Genomic DNA, 18,234 nt, shown 5'->3' on the forward strand with positions numbered 1-18,234 from the left:
CGCGCTTAAGACGATGGCAACTACCAAGAACACTCTGCAACGAAATTTAAATGAGTTCCTGCGGCAATATCGCAAAGCCCCGCATTCAACCACTGGACAACCACCTTCGCAGTTGTTCCTAGGACGAAGCTTGCGTACCCGCCTCGACTTGGTGCGGCCTGATGTTAAGAAGCCCACGAAGGCAGTGAAGCCTGAGAGTCGAGTGGTCTTGCCTTTTAGAACGTTCCAAACCTCACAGACAGTATACTTTCTTTCAGGTAATCCGCGTATGGACAGGTGGATTCCCGGAGTTATCGCCGCCCGCCTAGGAGACCTCCATTACAAAATCAAATTCGATGGTCGATGTTCAAGAGACATGTCGACCAGATCAGGAGTCGTCAGGAAGGTCTAAAAACTGCCAAACAGCCACAGCCTGCTCCACCAGCAGGCCTGAGTGCAACTACTCCACAGCGGTCACGGCGCATCCATTTCTACAAGAAAAAGGGAGGGACGCCAGCGCGCTCACCCGCCATTACACCAGCGCGCCCTCCTGCCGCCGCACCAGCAGTACCCCCGACTGATGCTCCAAAACAAGGAGCAACCCCGCCTGTGTACCCCGCAGAAGTAGTTCTGCGCCGACACCACGTCGTTCCCAACGACAACGGCGACCAACACAGCGATATACACCGAGCTAAACTCATCATTTAAAGTCACTTAAAGTCCTAATGATTTCTTTTGTTTTTTTACTTTCTCTCATGTGGGGGAGGAAATGTTGTGTATTAAACTTAATTTTATATGTACTGAGAACCCGCCATAAGAGTGGGAACCCCCTCCCACTCTCTTGCTTTGCAGTCAGTCCTCTGCCTGCCTTTGTCAATGGCACACGTGTGCCTGTGTACAGAATAAAGTACACAATTTTTGTGCGTACCTGAGCTTCAGTTTATCTCCTATCCCACGTCAATACACTACAGATCCCCTATAGGTTAAGCAAGTTGGTGGAGTTTTGGTTGTCCACTGTGAACTCTACAAAAAAAAAAAAGAATATTCTTATGGCGGAAATATTTCTACAAAATTTAAAAAAAAATAAAAGTGTGCTACAAAAAACTATAAAATATAATTGCCAGAATCTATTAAAGTCTACATAAATTTAAGAAGTGCTACAAAATCCTATATGAAAATGCTAGAATTGGAACACTTTTGTAAATTTTTGTATTTTTTAAGTGGATCTTGATCTATAAATTTTTCGGTGAAACTACGTCAAATTACAACTAATACTGATATTCTACACATTTCTATGTCTATTTGAGTACAGTAGACTACAAGGAAATACTACCCTGGTGGAAATAATTTTATAAATTTTCACGCAAAAATTATGCGAAAATTACAATTTCTTGTAATATAATTACAACTTTTCACGCTATTTTTACGTAATTTTTACATCAAAAGTACGCGATTTGGGCCATGTTTGTAATTTTTCACAAATTACGTAGAAACCCAATCTCAACAAAGAAATGTTTTTAAAAATATTTTTAAAAACATTTGGAAAACATTTTTGAAAACATTTTTAAAAATGTTAAAAATCATGGGTTAACACACCTTTTTTTCATTTAAAAAACATTTATTTTAACATTAAAAAAAAACATTTTTTTAACGTTTAAAAACGTTTATTTTAACGTTTAAGAAAAATGTTTTTTTAGTGTTTAGAAAATGTTTATTTTAATGTTTAAAAAGATATTTTTTAGTGTTTGAAAACGTTCATTTTAACGTTTAAAAAGATATTTTTTTAATGTTTAAAAAACATTAATTTAAGATTTGAATAAATATTTCTTTCACATTAAAAAAGTTTTTTTAATATTTGAAAAACAACATCTTAAAAATTGTTCTTTTATATATTTATATTATTAGTTGTATAAAAATTTTAGTATTCGTATTAAAAGAACAGTTTTCAAACGTAAGATGTTTTTCAAACATTTAAACAACCTTTCAAATGTGAAACAATTATTTTTCAAATCTAAAATAAATTTTATAAACGTTAAAAAACATTTTTTACTTATAAACTTAATTGTGTGCTATTGATAGGCTTTAAAACAACAAAGTACTTTATTAAAATTGAAAAAATAAATGTTAAAATTTTATTTTTCTCATTATTTTATTTGAATATATTTCTATACAAATATCTATATATTATTTATATATATTTTTTTTTCTTTTATATGTAATATATTTATCTTTATATATTTGTCACGCGTCATCTTTTACTCTCCGAAATCCCATGTAGATAAACTCGAGAATATTGACCTTACGTAAATGAACAAGAGCTGGACAGTATATCCCATGTAAAATATCTTTATGGGAGATTTTTTTCCTCATCGTTCTTTTGGTTCTCATTGTTCTCATCACTATTCTCGCAGTTTTCAGAGTTATCATCGTTGCCATCTGAATGAGCTTCGTTATTGTTGCCGGTGTGTCTGTTAATGTTAAATATATCTCTATAATTATCGTTATTCTCGAAATCAAAGTATTCAGAGTACCTACTCAAAATGATCAGAATTATTAGTAAATTCAGAATGGTGAGGAAGTTCAGAATGATGAAAAAGTTAATAATAATGAGAAAGTTCAGATTCTTTTTGATTATGAAGAAAATCTGGTATTACGGAACTTTGGCTTTTAACGGAAGCATGTGTTTGCTGAATATGCAATTGACCAAATTCAATTAAAGAATCTGTTGAATTGAGTTCTTCTACAACTTCAACATTCACTTTCTGCCCTTTAACTTTCTTGGAAAGCTTATGAAACGGTGTTTTTGGCATGTTCTAAAATAAATTGCAAATAAAATGTTATTTGTTATGTTTACATAAAATACATAAATTTCAAAATATATACTATCTTTACTCTTTAAAAACATTTATTTTTTCAGATTTTCTACTGCACAATCACTATAACAAATGTGTTAATGGAAAAAAATATAACTAAATTAAAAAAAACTAACAGTACAAAATAAACTATAGGAAGGAAGACTGGCTGATTTTCGAGTTATAAAAAGGTCATCAACTTAAATTTAAAAACAAAATCTCGTTTAATTAAACAAATTTTAAATACAATTAACGTTTTACGTTTCGACTTTATATACTTAGTCTTCTTCAGAAACCTGATACGTAAGAGATAATACATAAAAAATAATTAAAAAATAAAAAGAAATAAAATTGCTACAGATAAAAAGGATAGAGAACAAAGCCGCATACTTTGGACTGACTTGCCAGAAATGTAGCTAAGATCTACACTATGACATAGTATAGACCTTAGCCACAATTAATGTATATACGAGTTGTCAAAAATAGAATGAAATAAGTCAAGTAATAAAATTGTTACTATTATCTATACGGTTGTTATTATTATCAAACAATATTATTTATTATTTGACAGTGTAAAATTGTAATGCATATATTAAAATTACATTAGGGCTAGAATATAAACCAGAGCCACAAGAATGAGAGCAATTCCAAGATCTCAAGACGAAAATTAACCTTGCAAAGCCCCTTGTACTACTACGATCAATGTCGGTCTTCCAATATGGCGTCCCAAATGAGAATATCGGAAGAGTCCTGCTCGCTGGACCGGACTCCTCGCTTCAATCCTCCCTCTCGGACGCGAGCTGCCGCAGCTCTCCTTTTCCTGGCGGTGAGCTCTCCTTGGGAAGTCGAATCTCGCTCGATTGGTCTCCAGAATACGTGCCGCTTAGCTCAATCAGTTACGAAAGAAGGAAAACGTACTCGTCTCGTCCGAAGAAACGCAGCAAGAGCGGCCATGACACTGAACGAGAGCAAAGAAGGAGGTGGGGGGCGCTTTGAAAGTGGCGACTCACGCGTCGCGCCATCTGAATGAAACAATCGGACGTTTGCAAAACGCGAAGGAATTTGAGCGCAATATCTGAACACACACATACATATATAATATACATATGTATCAGCTTTATATAAATACGTGACGCGGAAATTTGCCACGAAACGGCATTTATAGAGCAAAACGACAATAGAAAAATAATAAAACTCTTATAATGAAATAATTAATATAAAATAATATTAAATAAATGTTAAGTAAATGTTTCTTTCAATCATTATTGCAAATAAATAATTAATGTAACATAAATATTAAATTAATATCGAATAAATGTTAAATAAACGTTTTTTTAAATTATTATTGCAAATAAATAATTAATGTAACATAAATATTAATGTCGAATAAATATTAATGTCGAATAAATATTAAATAAATGTTTTTTAAAATCATTATTGCAAATAACTTACTAATGTAAAACAAATATTAAATAAACGTTTAATAAATATTTTTTCTAAATTATTACTTCAAATAAATAATCAATGTGAAATAAATATTTAATAAACATTACATAAATATTATTTTTACAATGAATTGTACAAATGTATATAATTAATAAAAAATAAATATTAAAAACACATTTAAAAAACATTGTCTGCTGATTGGGAATTTTTATGAATAACTACAACTTTTTGGATATACTACAAACAAAATAAAAAATAAAATTTACTTCTCTTGTTGAACATTATTTTATTGCTGAAAATCTTGATTACGTGCAAGTTTAATTAAATAAATTTATATTGTACTTAAGCGGGGAGCACACACTTCTGCACAACGCATAATGCGTAAGCATAAAAAAATTGATTGGTTTATTTTCTTATGCACATGTATATTGTTACGCCCGTGCTGAGACGCCCGGTACACGCGAGTCGGACGTGAAGTGAGAAGCGCCCCGTGGCAACGGTTGTTGATTAGCGACGCGAGTCAGATTTGAATCTGGGCTTTCGTGCCGAACAAACGTGTCTGCCCTGTTGTTGTATTTTATAATAATAAACGAGTTTCTAACATCAGAGTGTCCTTCCTTGCTTTCCGCGAGCCGCCAGTGATTGAGAGAGTGTGAGTGGCGTGAGACGTACGGCCGAGCGTAACAATATGAACCAATCAGTTTTCTTATGCTTACGCATTATGCGTTGTGCAAAAATGTGTGCTCCCCGCTTTATTGTTAAAAAATTTGTTTACCACCGCTGGATTTGAACCTGAAACCCCTGGCTCTTGAGTCAGTAACCTTCCGCACTGTGCTACAACATTGATTGATGAAGACGTTTCGTATTGTCTACATATGTTACACTTATTGTTAACAGACGTACGGAAGGTGTCAGCTCTTAATAGGGTCATATATATATATATATTTCTTACAAAATTGATATCGAATCGATGACTTATCGACATCGAATTTGACATTGAAAATCAGCCGATTTCAATCAAATTGTTTTGGCATCAAGTTGCTTCTTTCTAAGTTACTTCGTTACTTGTGTCCAAAACTCTAAAAATTTTGTCTAAAATTAAGAGACTATGGCCGGTATTCATAGTCGGATCTTATTTCAACTCATGATGCCAAAACAATTTGATTGAAATCAGCTGATTTTTTATCTTAATTTCGATGTCGATGAGTTTCCGGCGAATCGACGTTGAATTGACGTCGATTCGACATCAGCTTTCTCACTGGATAATACTAAATATGCGACATGTTCGACATTGGCCTAGTTTACACCAATCTCTTGATACGCGTATCAAATAGTATATTTGAACTGATCAGCCAATAATCAGATTTATTTACTAGTTATTTATTATTTAATACGCGTATCAAAAGTGATCGGTGTAAACTCTGCTGAAATCTACAACTTTCAATAAGATCTGTTTCTATTCCTGCACTGCTGAATTAGTGCACACTGATGCAATATAAGTTAGAGTAGGACAAGTATACTTTGTTTATATCTTACATTTAATCATAAAAATATTTTTAGAATATTGTAGAAAGTTGTAAATAGTTGTAATTTTTACAATAACTTGCAACTTCTACAAATTACTACAATTTTTATAAAAAATTTTGTTAAAACGTTGTAGAAAGTTGTAAATAGTTGTGATTTTTACAATAATCTACAACTTCTACAATTTACTACGTTCTCATAAAAAATATTTGCAGAATGTTGTAGATAGTTGTAAATAGTTATGATTTTTACAATAATCTACAACTTCTACGATTTACTACGTCTCATAAAAATGTTCGTAAAAATGTTGTTACAATTTTCTATTACTTTTTACAACTTACTACAATTTATTACAATTTACTACAATTTACCATGAATTTCTACAATTTTCACATGTAGAAATTTGTGATTTGTTGTAGAAGATTGTAATTTTTCATAGAAATACGTAAATTGTTGTAAAATTATTTCCACCAGGATAGAATAGAAAGAGATTAAAACACTTGTGTAGATTTTTCGATAGTTTTTGTCAGAACTTGTAGTTATATTGCTACAACTTGATCTATATATTACGGGACAAAACTACGTCAAACTACTATTAACTACTATTAAAAATTTGAGAATCAACAAAATCTTAAAAAATTAAAACATCTGCTTACTCTTGTAGAATACTAAATTATTTATAAATGACTATAGAAATCTACCACAATTTACATATCGTAAAACTATGCAAATTAGAATCTAATTCAATTTTTAGTTTCTCATAAAATACTACAATTTTGTACGAATAGTAACAAATACCGATTTGTTTGTACAGCTCAAAAATCTATTACAATTATGGCTAATTAAAATTTGTAATTTTTAGTTAAATGTTACAAGTTTTTACACAAATCTTCTAAAATTCATCTATTATATTAATAACTTTTTAATTCGCAGAAGTCAAAATACTTATGTTTTTATTTTTGTGTAGTCTGTTGTAAAGTCCAATAGAAAAATATATAAATGTACAATTTTTTACCTATATATATTTCTGATTCGTGAATGGTTGTAATTTTGCATACAATACTACAAGATCCTACAGAAAACGACAAAATCCTTAAGCCTTTTACAAACTCGTGAATTCATGAAAATCTACATTGCTTTTTTTAGATGTTTATAAGATACTACAAGTTTACATGAAAATTAACAGACCTTCAACCAAACTTTCAAACTTTCCATGGAAAATTGTAGTATTCTTATAAAAATCTAAAAAAGTGAATACATGTAGATTTTCATGGATTTACGATTCGTAAAAGGCTAAGAATTTTGTTGTTTTCTATAAGACCTTGTAGTATTATATGCGAAATCACAATCATTCACGAGTCAGAAATTTAATAAGGTAAAAAATTGTACATTTGTGTATTTTTCTATTGGATCTTACAGCAAACTATACAAAAATAAAAACATAAGTATTTTGACTTCTGCAAATTAAGGAGTTAATAATAGATGAATTTTGGAAGATTTGTGTAAAAACTTGTAACATTTAACTAAGAAGTACAAAGTTTAATTAGCTATAATTGTAATACATTTTTGAGCTGTACAAACAAATCGGTATTTGTTACTATTCGTACAAAATTGTAGTATTTTATGAGAAACTAAAAACTGAATTAGATTCTAAGTTGCACAGTTTTACGATATGTAAATTGTGGTAGATTTCTATAGTCATTTATAAATAATTGTAGTATTCTACAAGAGTAAACAGAAGTTTTAATTTTTTAAAATTTTGTTTTTTTTTTTTTTTTAAATTTGTAGATTTTTGTACTATTTTTTATAAAATTGTAGTTTTTCATGAAATACTACTTGCAATAATTTCTTGATTTGAGAACATTGTAATTTGTGGTACCATTTCGTAGATATTTCTACAAAAAAATAACTATTTCTACAAAAAATTAAATATTTTAACAAAAATGTACAAATTTCTATTTCTAATCAAATTTTGTAGTTACTCATAGAAATTTTTTCCGCCAGGGTTTAGAGAATATATTTATCTTTGACATGTAAATCTTAAAATGAGATTATAAAGCATTAAACAAAGATAAATTACTTGCATCAAAACATATATAATTCAATAAAAAAAAATATATTCTTATTATTTAAAAATAATTTTTATTAATGGAAACCAAATAATATTGAATAAAAAATAACAGTACTTTTAAATCAAAAGTATAATTTATATTATAACGATAGACGTTTAAAAAGTTTAATCTTATTTTAAAATTCAATACTCTCTACGTGAACACAAATAATGTTCAGAATAATAAATTTTTTTTGCCAGTATAGAATAACAATTGAAGTAATTTCTTTAAATCGACCGTGACTGGCAATATATAACGTCTTTCCGATATGAACATTGAAAAACTGTGAGCCAACTTGGTTTGTCAGATTCACACGTGTGTACAGCACTTTTTCGGATCAATCATCGAGGCATTATTAATTTCGACCATGGGTTTCGGTCAGTTGATGTAATTTCTAAATTAAATAGGTTTAAATTTTTATTGCGAAAAATATTACCCCAGCCAGGGTTTGAACCTGACAAATAATGTTGTTTCAATTTTATTATGTTACAATGAAGAAGAAGAAATTGGAAGAAGAATTGGCCAGTATTCATAGTCGGATCTTATTTCAAGACTGTCTTAAGTAATGTCTTAAGATGCTAATACGACTCTGTGATTGGTTCATAACACTTTAAGATCGTACTTAAGACGGTCTTAAATATAAGATCTGACTACGAATACCGGCCATTGTGGCGGCCTACGCCACCCGCATAAAACGCATCCGCGCATTTTGCCGACGGTAGTTTGCAACAACGTCGCTAGGCGGCGCATGACAAGAAGAGCTTTCTCGTATTTAAAATACATCCAGCCGCATATATAAGCGAACCCCCCTGTGAGGCAGTGTGAGATAAAAAGCAGATTCGGTTTTAAAACCTCATTATCAATAAAATTATTTTTGAATAATATATTTTTCTTTATTGAATTATATATATAATGCTTTGATGCAAGTAATTTATCTTCGTTTTACGGCAATCTCATTTCAAGATTTACATGTCCAAAATAAAGATATTCTCTAAATAAGAATGTTCTTTTTTTCTGTGATAGCTGTACTGGAATATGCTCACAGCAATGCTTAGAAGCCGAGCACGAAAAAAAAGAGATAGATTGCTCAACGTCCGTTTCTTTCTCTGTCTGGACACTGAGCAACCTATTCCTTTTTTCTTTGTGCCCGGCCCCTAAACATTGCAGTGAGCATTCCAATATAGTACAAAGTTCACTGGTTGTCCGATTGGGATCCTCAATCAATGAGCGTATGTTCACTTTTTGGTATCCGCTGCCATATTCGCTCCGTGCGATGGTATACTATAGCGGAAAAGTAGGACTTAGGGCGCTCATGGTTGCCGAAATTTGCATTATTTGCTGGAGTGACAGTTATTATTTTCCAGTAATCTAGTACATCGTAAGGGAAAAATTACGAAAGAGAAACTTAAATTGTTGCGTGCATTCGTGTAAATATGTATTTCATAGAAGATATTAAATTTTCACACCCGAACCTTCAGGAAATATGAGTACCAGCTGGATGAAACCCAATTCGGATTCAGGAATGGTCTTGGCACCCGCGAAGCGTTGTTCTTCTTGAATGTACTAACACAAAGATGCAGAGACATGAACATCAATGTATTTGCATGCTTCATTGACTACAGAAAAGCATTCGACTGCGTCAAACATCATAAGATGATAGAGATCCTCAGAGCGACTGGGATCGACAGAGAAGAAATACGCTTAATCTCAAACCTCTACTGGCAACAAACCGCAGAAGTTAGACTGGAATCAGCAACGTCGGAAACAACTCTCATCAAGAAAGGAGTGCGGCAGGGATGTGTCTTATCACCACTACTATTCAATATATACTCGGAGGCTATTTTCAAGGAAGCTCTAGAGGGAATTACTGGTGGAATCATGATTAATGGCAGGACGATTAATAATATCAGATATGCTGACGATACCGTTGTGTTAGCAGAGAACATGCATGACTTGCAAAACATGATGGACCGCATAGTTCGACACAATGAAAGCTTTGGCCTCTTCACGAATACTACGAAAACCAAAACCATGGTTTTCTCTAAGACACATGTGCGTGCACATCTGATTATTAAGGGGGCAACTGTGGAACAAGTCTCGTCCTTCAAATATCTTGGAACCATCATGACCAGTCTATATGACCCTAAGAAAGAGATCAGATCAAGAATCGAGCAGGCTAGGAGAACATTTACGAATATAAAGACGTTCTTCACGAGATCGGATCTAAGTTTGGACCTCAGGGTCCGTATGATCAGATGCTACATATTCTCTACCCTGTTATACGGTTGCGAAAGCTGGACTCTTGACTCAAATACGAAAAAGAAAATAGATGCTTTCGAGATGTATCTGTACCGTCGTATGTTGCGCATATTATGGGTAAATAAAATAACCAATGAGGAAGTCCTCAGCCGTATGCATAAGCAGAAGGAACTCATGTTGACAATCAGGGAGAGAAAGACGAGATATATAGGACACCTGATGCGAGGAGAAAGATACGAACTCATGCGACTGATCATCCAAGGCAAGATTCAAGGGAAGAGATCCATCGGCAGGCGCCAAAATTCCTGGTCGAAAGACATCAGAAGATGGTTTGGCTGTACTTCAGTGGACATCTTTTGCATGGCCGTATCTAAGACTATGTTGGCCATTTGGATCGCCAACCTTCGAAAGGAGACGGCGTCATAAGAAAAAGATTAAATTTTATTCATTTCCAAAAGCATTGACAGACTTTTGCGGTTAGGTTAGGTACGCAGACGCTTGCGGTACCATACTACACCTTATTAAATGACTTATATTTACACTGCGCAATTCTTCAACGCGAACTATATGCGATATTGCTAAGGCTTTTCCTTTTAATATTGCACTTGGATTAAATTTAATGTCATGAGATAGGCCCGAATCCCGTTTGTATGATAAGGTTTATTCCAAAAAATAAGAGAAAAATTAACTTATATTTAAAACAAATATAGCGAAAATCTATTTCAACTGATTTGTATATAATATAACAATTTTTTCATCAGTAAAATTAAGATTCAAGTTATTTAACGACAGTTTACGTAGCTCGAATATTAATAATCATTGACAGCTATTCCAGCAAAATGTGCGATATTTCACCAATCATGGCAGCACTAGTCTCTCTGTACACAGCGAATAATATGCATTAAACACGATCAATTTTAGAAGTGTTCTGAAACGATATATAAGTGATTTTTTTATTGAAATGTCTTTTTATTGGAGAATGCCACACACGACAAAATAGAGTCATTTCTCGCCTCGATAGCAAGAAATTCAATATGGCCGCGGTGACTACCCGGGAAAAAAGATTATATAAATTATGTATAATTATATATAATTATGGCCGGTATTCGCATAGCCGAATCTTATATTTAAAACCATTTTAAGTACAATCTTAAGATGTTATGAACCAATCACAGAGCCGTACATTAGCATCTTAAGACATATTACTTAAGACAGTCCTAAAATAAGATCCGACTATGAATACGGACCTATGTATAAATATATATGATTATATGTGATTATATATGAAATTTGGTATTTTATATAAAATTATGAGTGTAGTTCTGAATGACCCCTGCTTTCGATCGACCTAAAGTTTTACACATAAGTTGTTTTCGATGTAAAAAATAAAATCTACGTGGTCCCAACTTCGAGAAATAAAATTTTTTTTAATGATAATACTTATCGACTAAAATCGATTCTAGATGATATATATCCCTTATGAAAAAGTACACTCAACTTTGATGGTTAACACCCAAATTTGAGTATTAACTCTCAAAGGGCGTAAATTATATATATATATATATATATATATATAGGGACTTCCGGTTGAGTAAGGCGGGCAGATGCTCCGAGAAGTGAAGGAGAAATTACAGAAGGATTAACGGAGTAGGAGCGGAGGAGCGAGGGGAAAAAGAAGAGTTGCATAAAGGAGGGACGGAGGAAGACGAGCACTTGGAAGAGAACCTGGAAGTACGAAAGATTCGGAGTAAGGCAGGATGGAAAAGGCGAAGAAAAAGTGAAGTTAAGTCAGGACGAGGCAGGGCAAGGAGAGAAGAGGAGGGAGAGGAAAGGAACAGTAAGGATGGAGGCCGGAAATGGGACGGAGAGGAGGGACGAGCGAGCATGTGATGCGGACACGGAGACACGTGGCGCGGCGACATGGAAGGGAGTGTAGAACTGAGTGGAGAGGGCTGCAATAGAGAGAAGGGCGGATTCGCAACGGTATCAACGGACAGCCACGGAGATCGAGAGATCGAAGAAGGGGGTCGATGGATCGAAGTAAAGAGGTAGGAAACGCACATGGTGGTAATAGAGAAGGTAGGTCGTAAAAAGAGTTGAATAGCAGAGGGAAGTAAGCGGAGAGCATAGAAAGATTTGGTGGTGTAAGGGTAGAAAGTTAAGGTGGAAGCGAAAGAGATAGCTCAGGATGGAAGGAAGGTGTATAGTGGAGAAGGAGGTGGGGGAGAAGGTAGTGGAGGAGAAGGTGAGGAAGTTGCTAGGGGAGGTGATAGAGGACGGGAAAAGGAAGGCGAAAGTGATAGAGGAACTGAAAGAGGAGGTAAAGAGTCTGAAAGGAAGGTTGGAAAGAATGGAGCAAGGAGGGGGAGAATGGAAGAAAGAGGAGGGCGAGGAGAGTGGAGGTAAGACGGGGAGGAGGAAATGGTGGGCAGAAGAGGATGAGAGAAGTGAAGATGAAATGAGAAGGAAGAACATTATAATAAGAATTGAGAAGGAGAGGTGGGTAGGAGAGGAATCGAATTTGGAGAAGATGAAGGAACTCTTTGTGGAAGGCCTGAAGGTGAAGGCGGGGGCAAGAGAGGTGAGGGTGATAGGGCTGAGGGGGGATTGGATTACGTTGCTAGTTAGGTTGGGGAATGAGGAGGAGAAGTGGAGGGTCCTAGAGACAAGAAGGAAAGCGGGAAATAGATTAAGGGTAAAGATAGACGAGGACAGGTCGGTGGAGGCGAGGATAAAAAGAGAGAGAGAGAGAGAGAGAGAGAGAGAGAGAGAGCGGAGTGGGAGGGGAGATTAGGAGGGAGAGTGGAAGAGAGCAGGAGTGAGAGGATGTCGAAGGAGGAGGAGATCACGAGAGAGATAGAGGAGAAGCTCCTCATGGGCGCGGACGATGAGCAACAGACCCAGGACAGGAAGTAGACAGGAAGGAAGAACCGAGACAGGATGATGTGGAAGGAGACGAACGGAGAGGCGAAAGAAGAGGGGAAAGTAAAGGAAGGGAAAAAGATTAATTGTGAGGCCGCACATGGCCAGGGAACGAACGAAGGGGGATTTTTGTAAGAGGTTTGGGTACGTTCCTAAAAAAAACGCCTTGTAAACCCTACGGAGACACACAATAAACCGATACATATATATATATATATATTAGAGTGTGTCATTTTGGGGCAACTTTTTTTTTATTTTACGAATAGCATATATACTTCCAGGAAGGTAAAATAAGATACCTGTTAAATTTTTAGCCCTTAATATTAATATTAACAGGTCGCTCATCGCGATTTTTTATTTTTCATTTAGTAAGATAGAAAAAAATTTATAACTATCTAACAAACAGTAATACAGCATTGCGCCACACAGATTTTCTGTAGTAAATTTACCGCTCTACAAAAAATATCTCTTATCATTTTTTCATAAATTTAACCGTTCAAAAGATATTCAAAGTTAAAGTTTGATTATAAAACTTGTTTTTGCTTCTTACGAATTTTGTATCATATCGACTATCAAAAATTATGAAATAATCAATACGTGTTTTTGTAGAAAATTTAACGATTTACAAAAAAGGTCTCTTATGTTTTTTTCATAAATATAACCATTTAGACGATATTAAGGTTTAAAGTTCAAAGTATAAACCTTAATATCGTTTAAATGGTTATATTTATGAAAAAAACATAAGAGACCTTTTTTGTAGATCGTTAAATTTTCTACAAAAACACGTATTAAGTATTTCATAATTTTTGATAGTCTATATGATACAAAATTCATAAGAAGCAAAAACAAGTTTTATAAAATTTATCAAACTTTAACTTTGAATATCTTTTGAACGGTTGAATTTATGAAAAAATGATAAGAGATCTTTTTTGTAGAGCGGCAAATTTACTACAGAAAATCTATGTGGCGCAATGCTGTATTACTGTTTGATAGATAGTTATAAATTTTTTTCTATCTTACTAAATGAAAAATAAAAAATCGCGATGAGCGACCTGTTAATATTAATATTAAGGGCTAAAAATTTAACAGGTATCTTATTTTACCTTTCTGGGAGTATATATGCTATTCGTGAAATAAAAATATATATATATATATTAGAGTGTGTCATTTTGGGGCAACTTATATATATATATATATATATATATATATATATATATATAACAAATATAAAGAGTTTTAAAAAATATTGAATTGTTTGGATTTTATGAGAAAAGTCTAGGTGGAAAATTGTTACACTGTGTATATAATGTTTCATATACAATTTAACATGATTATATATGAGTTCTTATAAATTATACCTATATAAAAAGCATTTTGCCAGGCCGGGTAATCGGGCAGAGTTAAATTTTGTAAAAAGTTTGGGAATGTTCCCCGGAAAAAACGCCTTGTAAACCCCAAGAGGATACAATAAACGATATACAATACAATATAAAAAGCATTTATCCACATAGATTATATATAATTATATATAACCATATATAAACACAACACATGTGCATTATATATATTACACTTTTAAATTCGGATTGTCCGATAGATGGCATCCGATAGGATTTATTAAATTTATTTCTCGTATTTAAAATTTGACGAACAGTGGTATAAGGATGGTATCAAGAGACACGGCAGTGTCTCACGTTAAACAGTGCCAAGTTATAATAATATGGGATAAATCATTTTACTTTTGATTCTATAACTTTTGAAAAAATATACATTTAATTTATCCCCAGATAGCAAAACGTGTCTGAGCAAAATTGCGCAAATCTATGATTGCTTATGATGCTGGCAACTTGCCGTACATTTGCTTCAATTGATTTTGAGTAATTTAATATTTGAAGCAACACGCAGGCAACATTGGATATATGTATTGCCAGCAATTTGTCGGCAAGAGAGCAGCATCAAATTTACTTCGCGTTGTTAACAATATAACAGCATTGTGTGATCTTGTGAATTATTACAGCAACATGACAGCAACAGCTCGAATTTTGAATCAGACGATTTTAGACCGTAGCATAAGTTGCCAACAAGTTGCTAGCAAGTTGCTATACAAAATAATTGTTATATTGTGAAGGCATCAACTTGCCGACAAATGCGGACTAAGTTGCCACAATTCTGGTAGCAACACATATTATGTTGTCGGCAACATGCCAGCAATAATGCAAACACGTTGCTATCTGAGTCAATGCTTTAAACAGTTCTTTTCAATATATATTGACTATATATGGTCATATATGATTATATATATTTTTACATATATATAATCTCATTATATATGTTTATATATAATTATATATAATTATATATGTCATATATGATCATATAGAGACAAAATTCATATATAATTGCATTATATATAATTATATATATATATTTATATATAAGATATATAATCTTTTTTTCTCGGGTACCCAGGAGCCTTAAAGCATGAAAAGATACGAAAATGCAGTTTTGTTATAATAATATGATAATAGTCATATTAGTAAATGACAATAGTAAATGTAGATAGTTGTGAATAAAGATAGGAGCTAGTTTCGATAAAAGTAGATAATTCATTAATATCTGTCTGTGAAAAAAATGTTACTGTATTAACTATATAGTGTCTGTTAATCATATTTAGAGAAACCAAAGTACACTTTATTGTGTACCTTATACATCTTAGTCGGCTTGGCGCTGACTAGCACTATCATCGAACTTGTCAGACGACAATACACTCAGTCCTGGAGGAGGTTGCAAAGACTAAGTGGCCCATTAGCTGAAACTCTCAGGAAACTTGGCGAACAAGCGGGCGGCGACATGTCGGCGCTGCACTCTGATCTGCGGTATATCTCTCTCTTTATCAATTTCTTTATAATTTATAGCTATATAAAATGTCATTATTAAATTTTCTCTATTGCACTGTAATTTCAAAGAAGTTGTTTGGAGGAGATTAATAATGAAACGCTAATTTCAGGAAAGTACTGACGGTTATATCTATGCCGCGTTTGAGATGGTCTGCGTCCATCGACCGGAGTGTCATAAAGGACCGGAACTGGGAGGAAGCTATCGAAGCAGTGTTGCGCGACATCGCCGCATCAGCGACGTCCCCGCCGTCCAAGAAACCGATCGTACAAATTGTCGTTTATGAGTCCAGCGTTTAGTATTGTTTAAACGCTGAGCTTAAAAAAATACATATATTACATTAATTTCGTGGGCGTCTTTAACCGATCGTCGTACACACGGCACACAATGGGGAATTTCGGCTAAAACACCATAAATTGACGAATATCAGGAGTTCGATTGCGTATCTTGGCTGTTCCGTTATTCAATGCCAGCTGAAAATCTATATATGTGACGTAAACTATAAATTTTTATTACTGGCAGTGAATATCGGAGCGCAGCACTTGGGGTTGATTGTGTATCTTGAAACGAAATGAAAATTACAAAAGTGAACAAATTTACTAGATTTTGACAAATAAAATCGTAGATACTTTAGTGAATGTCCTCACTTTTGTAATTTTCACCTTATTTCAAGATAGCAATCGAGCCCCTTGAGACAAGGTAAAAATTTATAATTTATAATGAAATTCACTAAAGTACATCTACGATTTTATTTGTCGAAATCTAGTAATTAATCTGCTCACTTTTGTAATTTTTACCTCGTTTCAAGATACACATCCCGTGTTCCTTTTTTATGGGCAGTGCTGAAAATATATAGTTTGCGTCACGTAACTATAGATTTTCAGTACTGGCAGTAAATAAAGGAACACAGCCACAATCGATCCCTTGAATTGCATAAAAATCGGTAGATATATGTTTTCGAGGTCGCTGATTACGAACACGGTGTGTAATTTTTCAATTTTTTTGTAGAAATATCTACGAAATAGTACCACAAATTACAATGTTCTCAAATCAAGAAATTATTACAAGTAGTATTTTATGAAAAACTACAATTTTATAAAAAATAGTACAAAGATCTACAAGTTTTAAAAACTTAAGAAGAAACAAAATCTTAAAAAATTAAAACATCTGCTTACTTGTAGAATACTACAATTATTTATAAATGACTATAGAAATCTACCAGAATTAACATATCGTAAAACTATGCAACTTAGAATCCAATTCAGTTTTTAGTTTCTCATAAAATACTACAACTGCGTACAAATATTAACAAACATCGATTTGTTTGTACATCTAAAAAATTTATTACAATTATGGCTAATTAAAATTTGTCATTTTTAGTTAAATGTTACAAGTTCTTACACAAATCTTCCAAAATTCATCTATTATTAATAACTTCTTAATTCGCAGAAATCAAAATACATATGTTTTTATTTTCGTAGTCTGTTGTAAAGACCAATAGAAAAATACATAAATGTACAATTCTTTACCTATATAAATTTCTGATTCGTGAATGGTTGTAATTTTGCATACAATACTACAAGGTTCTACAGAAAACGACAAAATCCTTAAGCCTTTTACAACTCATGAATTCATGAAAATCTACATAAATTTGCTTTTTTTAGATGTTTATAAGATACTACAATTTTTCTTGGAAATTAACAGACCTTCAACCAAACCTTCAACCTTTCCATGGAAAATAAAAATTAATATGTCAATTAAAAAAATTAAGTATCTTATGCAAAATTAAAAAAAAAAACTTAAAATAACATATAAGCAATAAGAAGTGCCGTTTTCGGTCGAAGCGGATCTTAATGCTTAATAATATATTACAATATCAATTATTATTAAACACATGTTTCAGTTTTTTAAATTGGCACTGCGTTCCAATATGGACTTTGTCGATTAAAAACGCAATTGTGTAAATTGAAACTAAAAATAATATATTTTATATTAATTTGATATTGTCAAGTAAAATAATATACTATTAGAAGAATATTTATAACAGTTATACAAATTTATATGGATAGATCCATTATAGAGTATATATTCATACATGAGTAGTTAACCTAGGCGGGTTCTAACTCGGGAGCTCCGAGGGGGAGTGAGGGAGGGGGGGTATCGGATTTCGCGGGGGAGTGAGGTGGAGGGGGGAGGGGCGGGGTATCGGGTTACAAGGAGATAACGCGGGGGGGAGTAAAGGGGAG

At 33.2% G+C, this 18,234-nt stretch overlaps 1 protein-coding gene across 1 annotated transcript in view; it reads left to right on the plus strand.

Moving 5' to 3' along the window:
* The window catches only part of LOC139819348 (potassium channel subfamily K member 15-like), a 70,658-nt gene extending 52,747 nt beyond the window's left edge, over positions 1 to 17,911 (plus strand). The window contains 2 exon segments of the mRNA XM_071788614.1: positions 15,768 to 15,969; positions 16,101 to 17,911. Of these exon segments, the coding sequence (XP_071644715.1) occupies positions 15,768 to 15,969; positions 16,101 to 16,287 (389 nt within the window). The 3' untranslated portion in view covers positions 16,288 to 17,911.
* Positions 17,912 to 18,234: the final 323 nt, after the last annotated feature.

This window comes from Temnothorax longispinosus, chromosome 9, assembly GCF_030848805.1.
Source record: "Temnothorax longispinosus isolate EJ_2023e chromosome 9, Tlon_JGU_v1, whole genome shotgun sequence".
Lineage (NCBI taxonomy): Eukaryota > Metazoa > Arthropoda > Insecta > Hymenoptera > Formicidae > Temnothorax > Temnothorax longispinosus.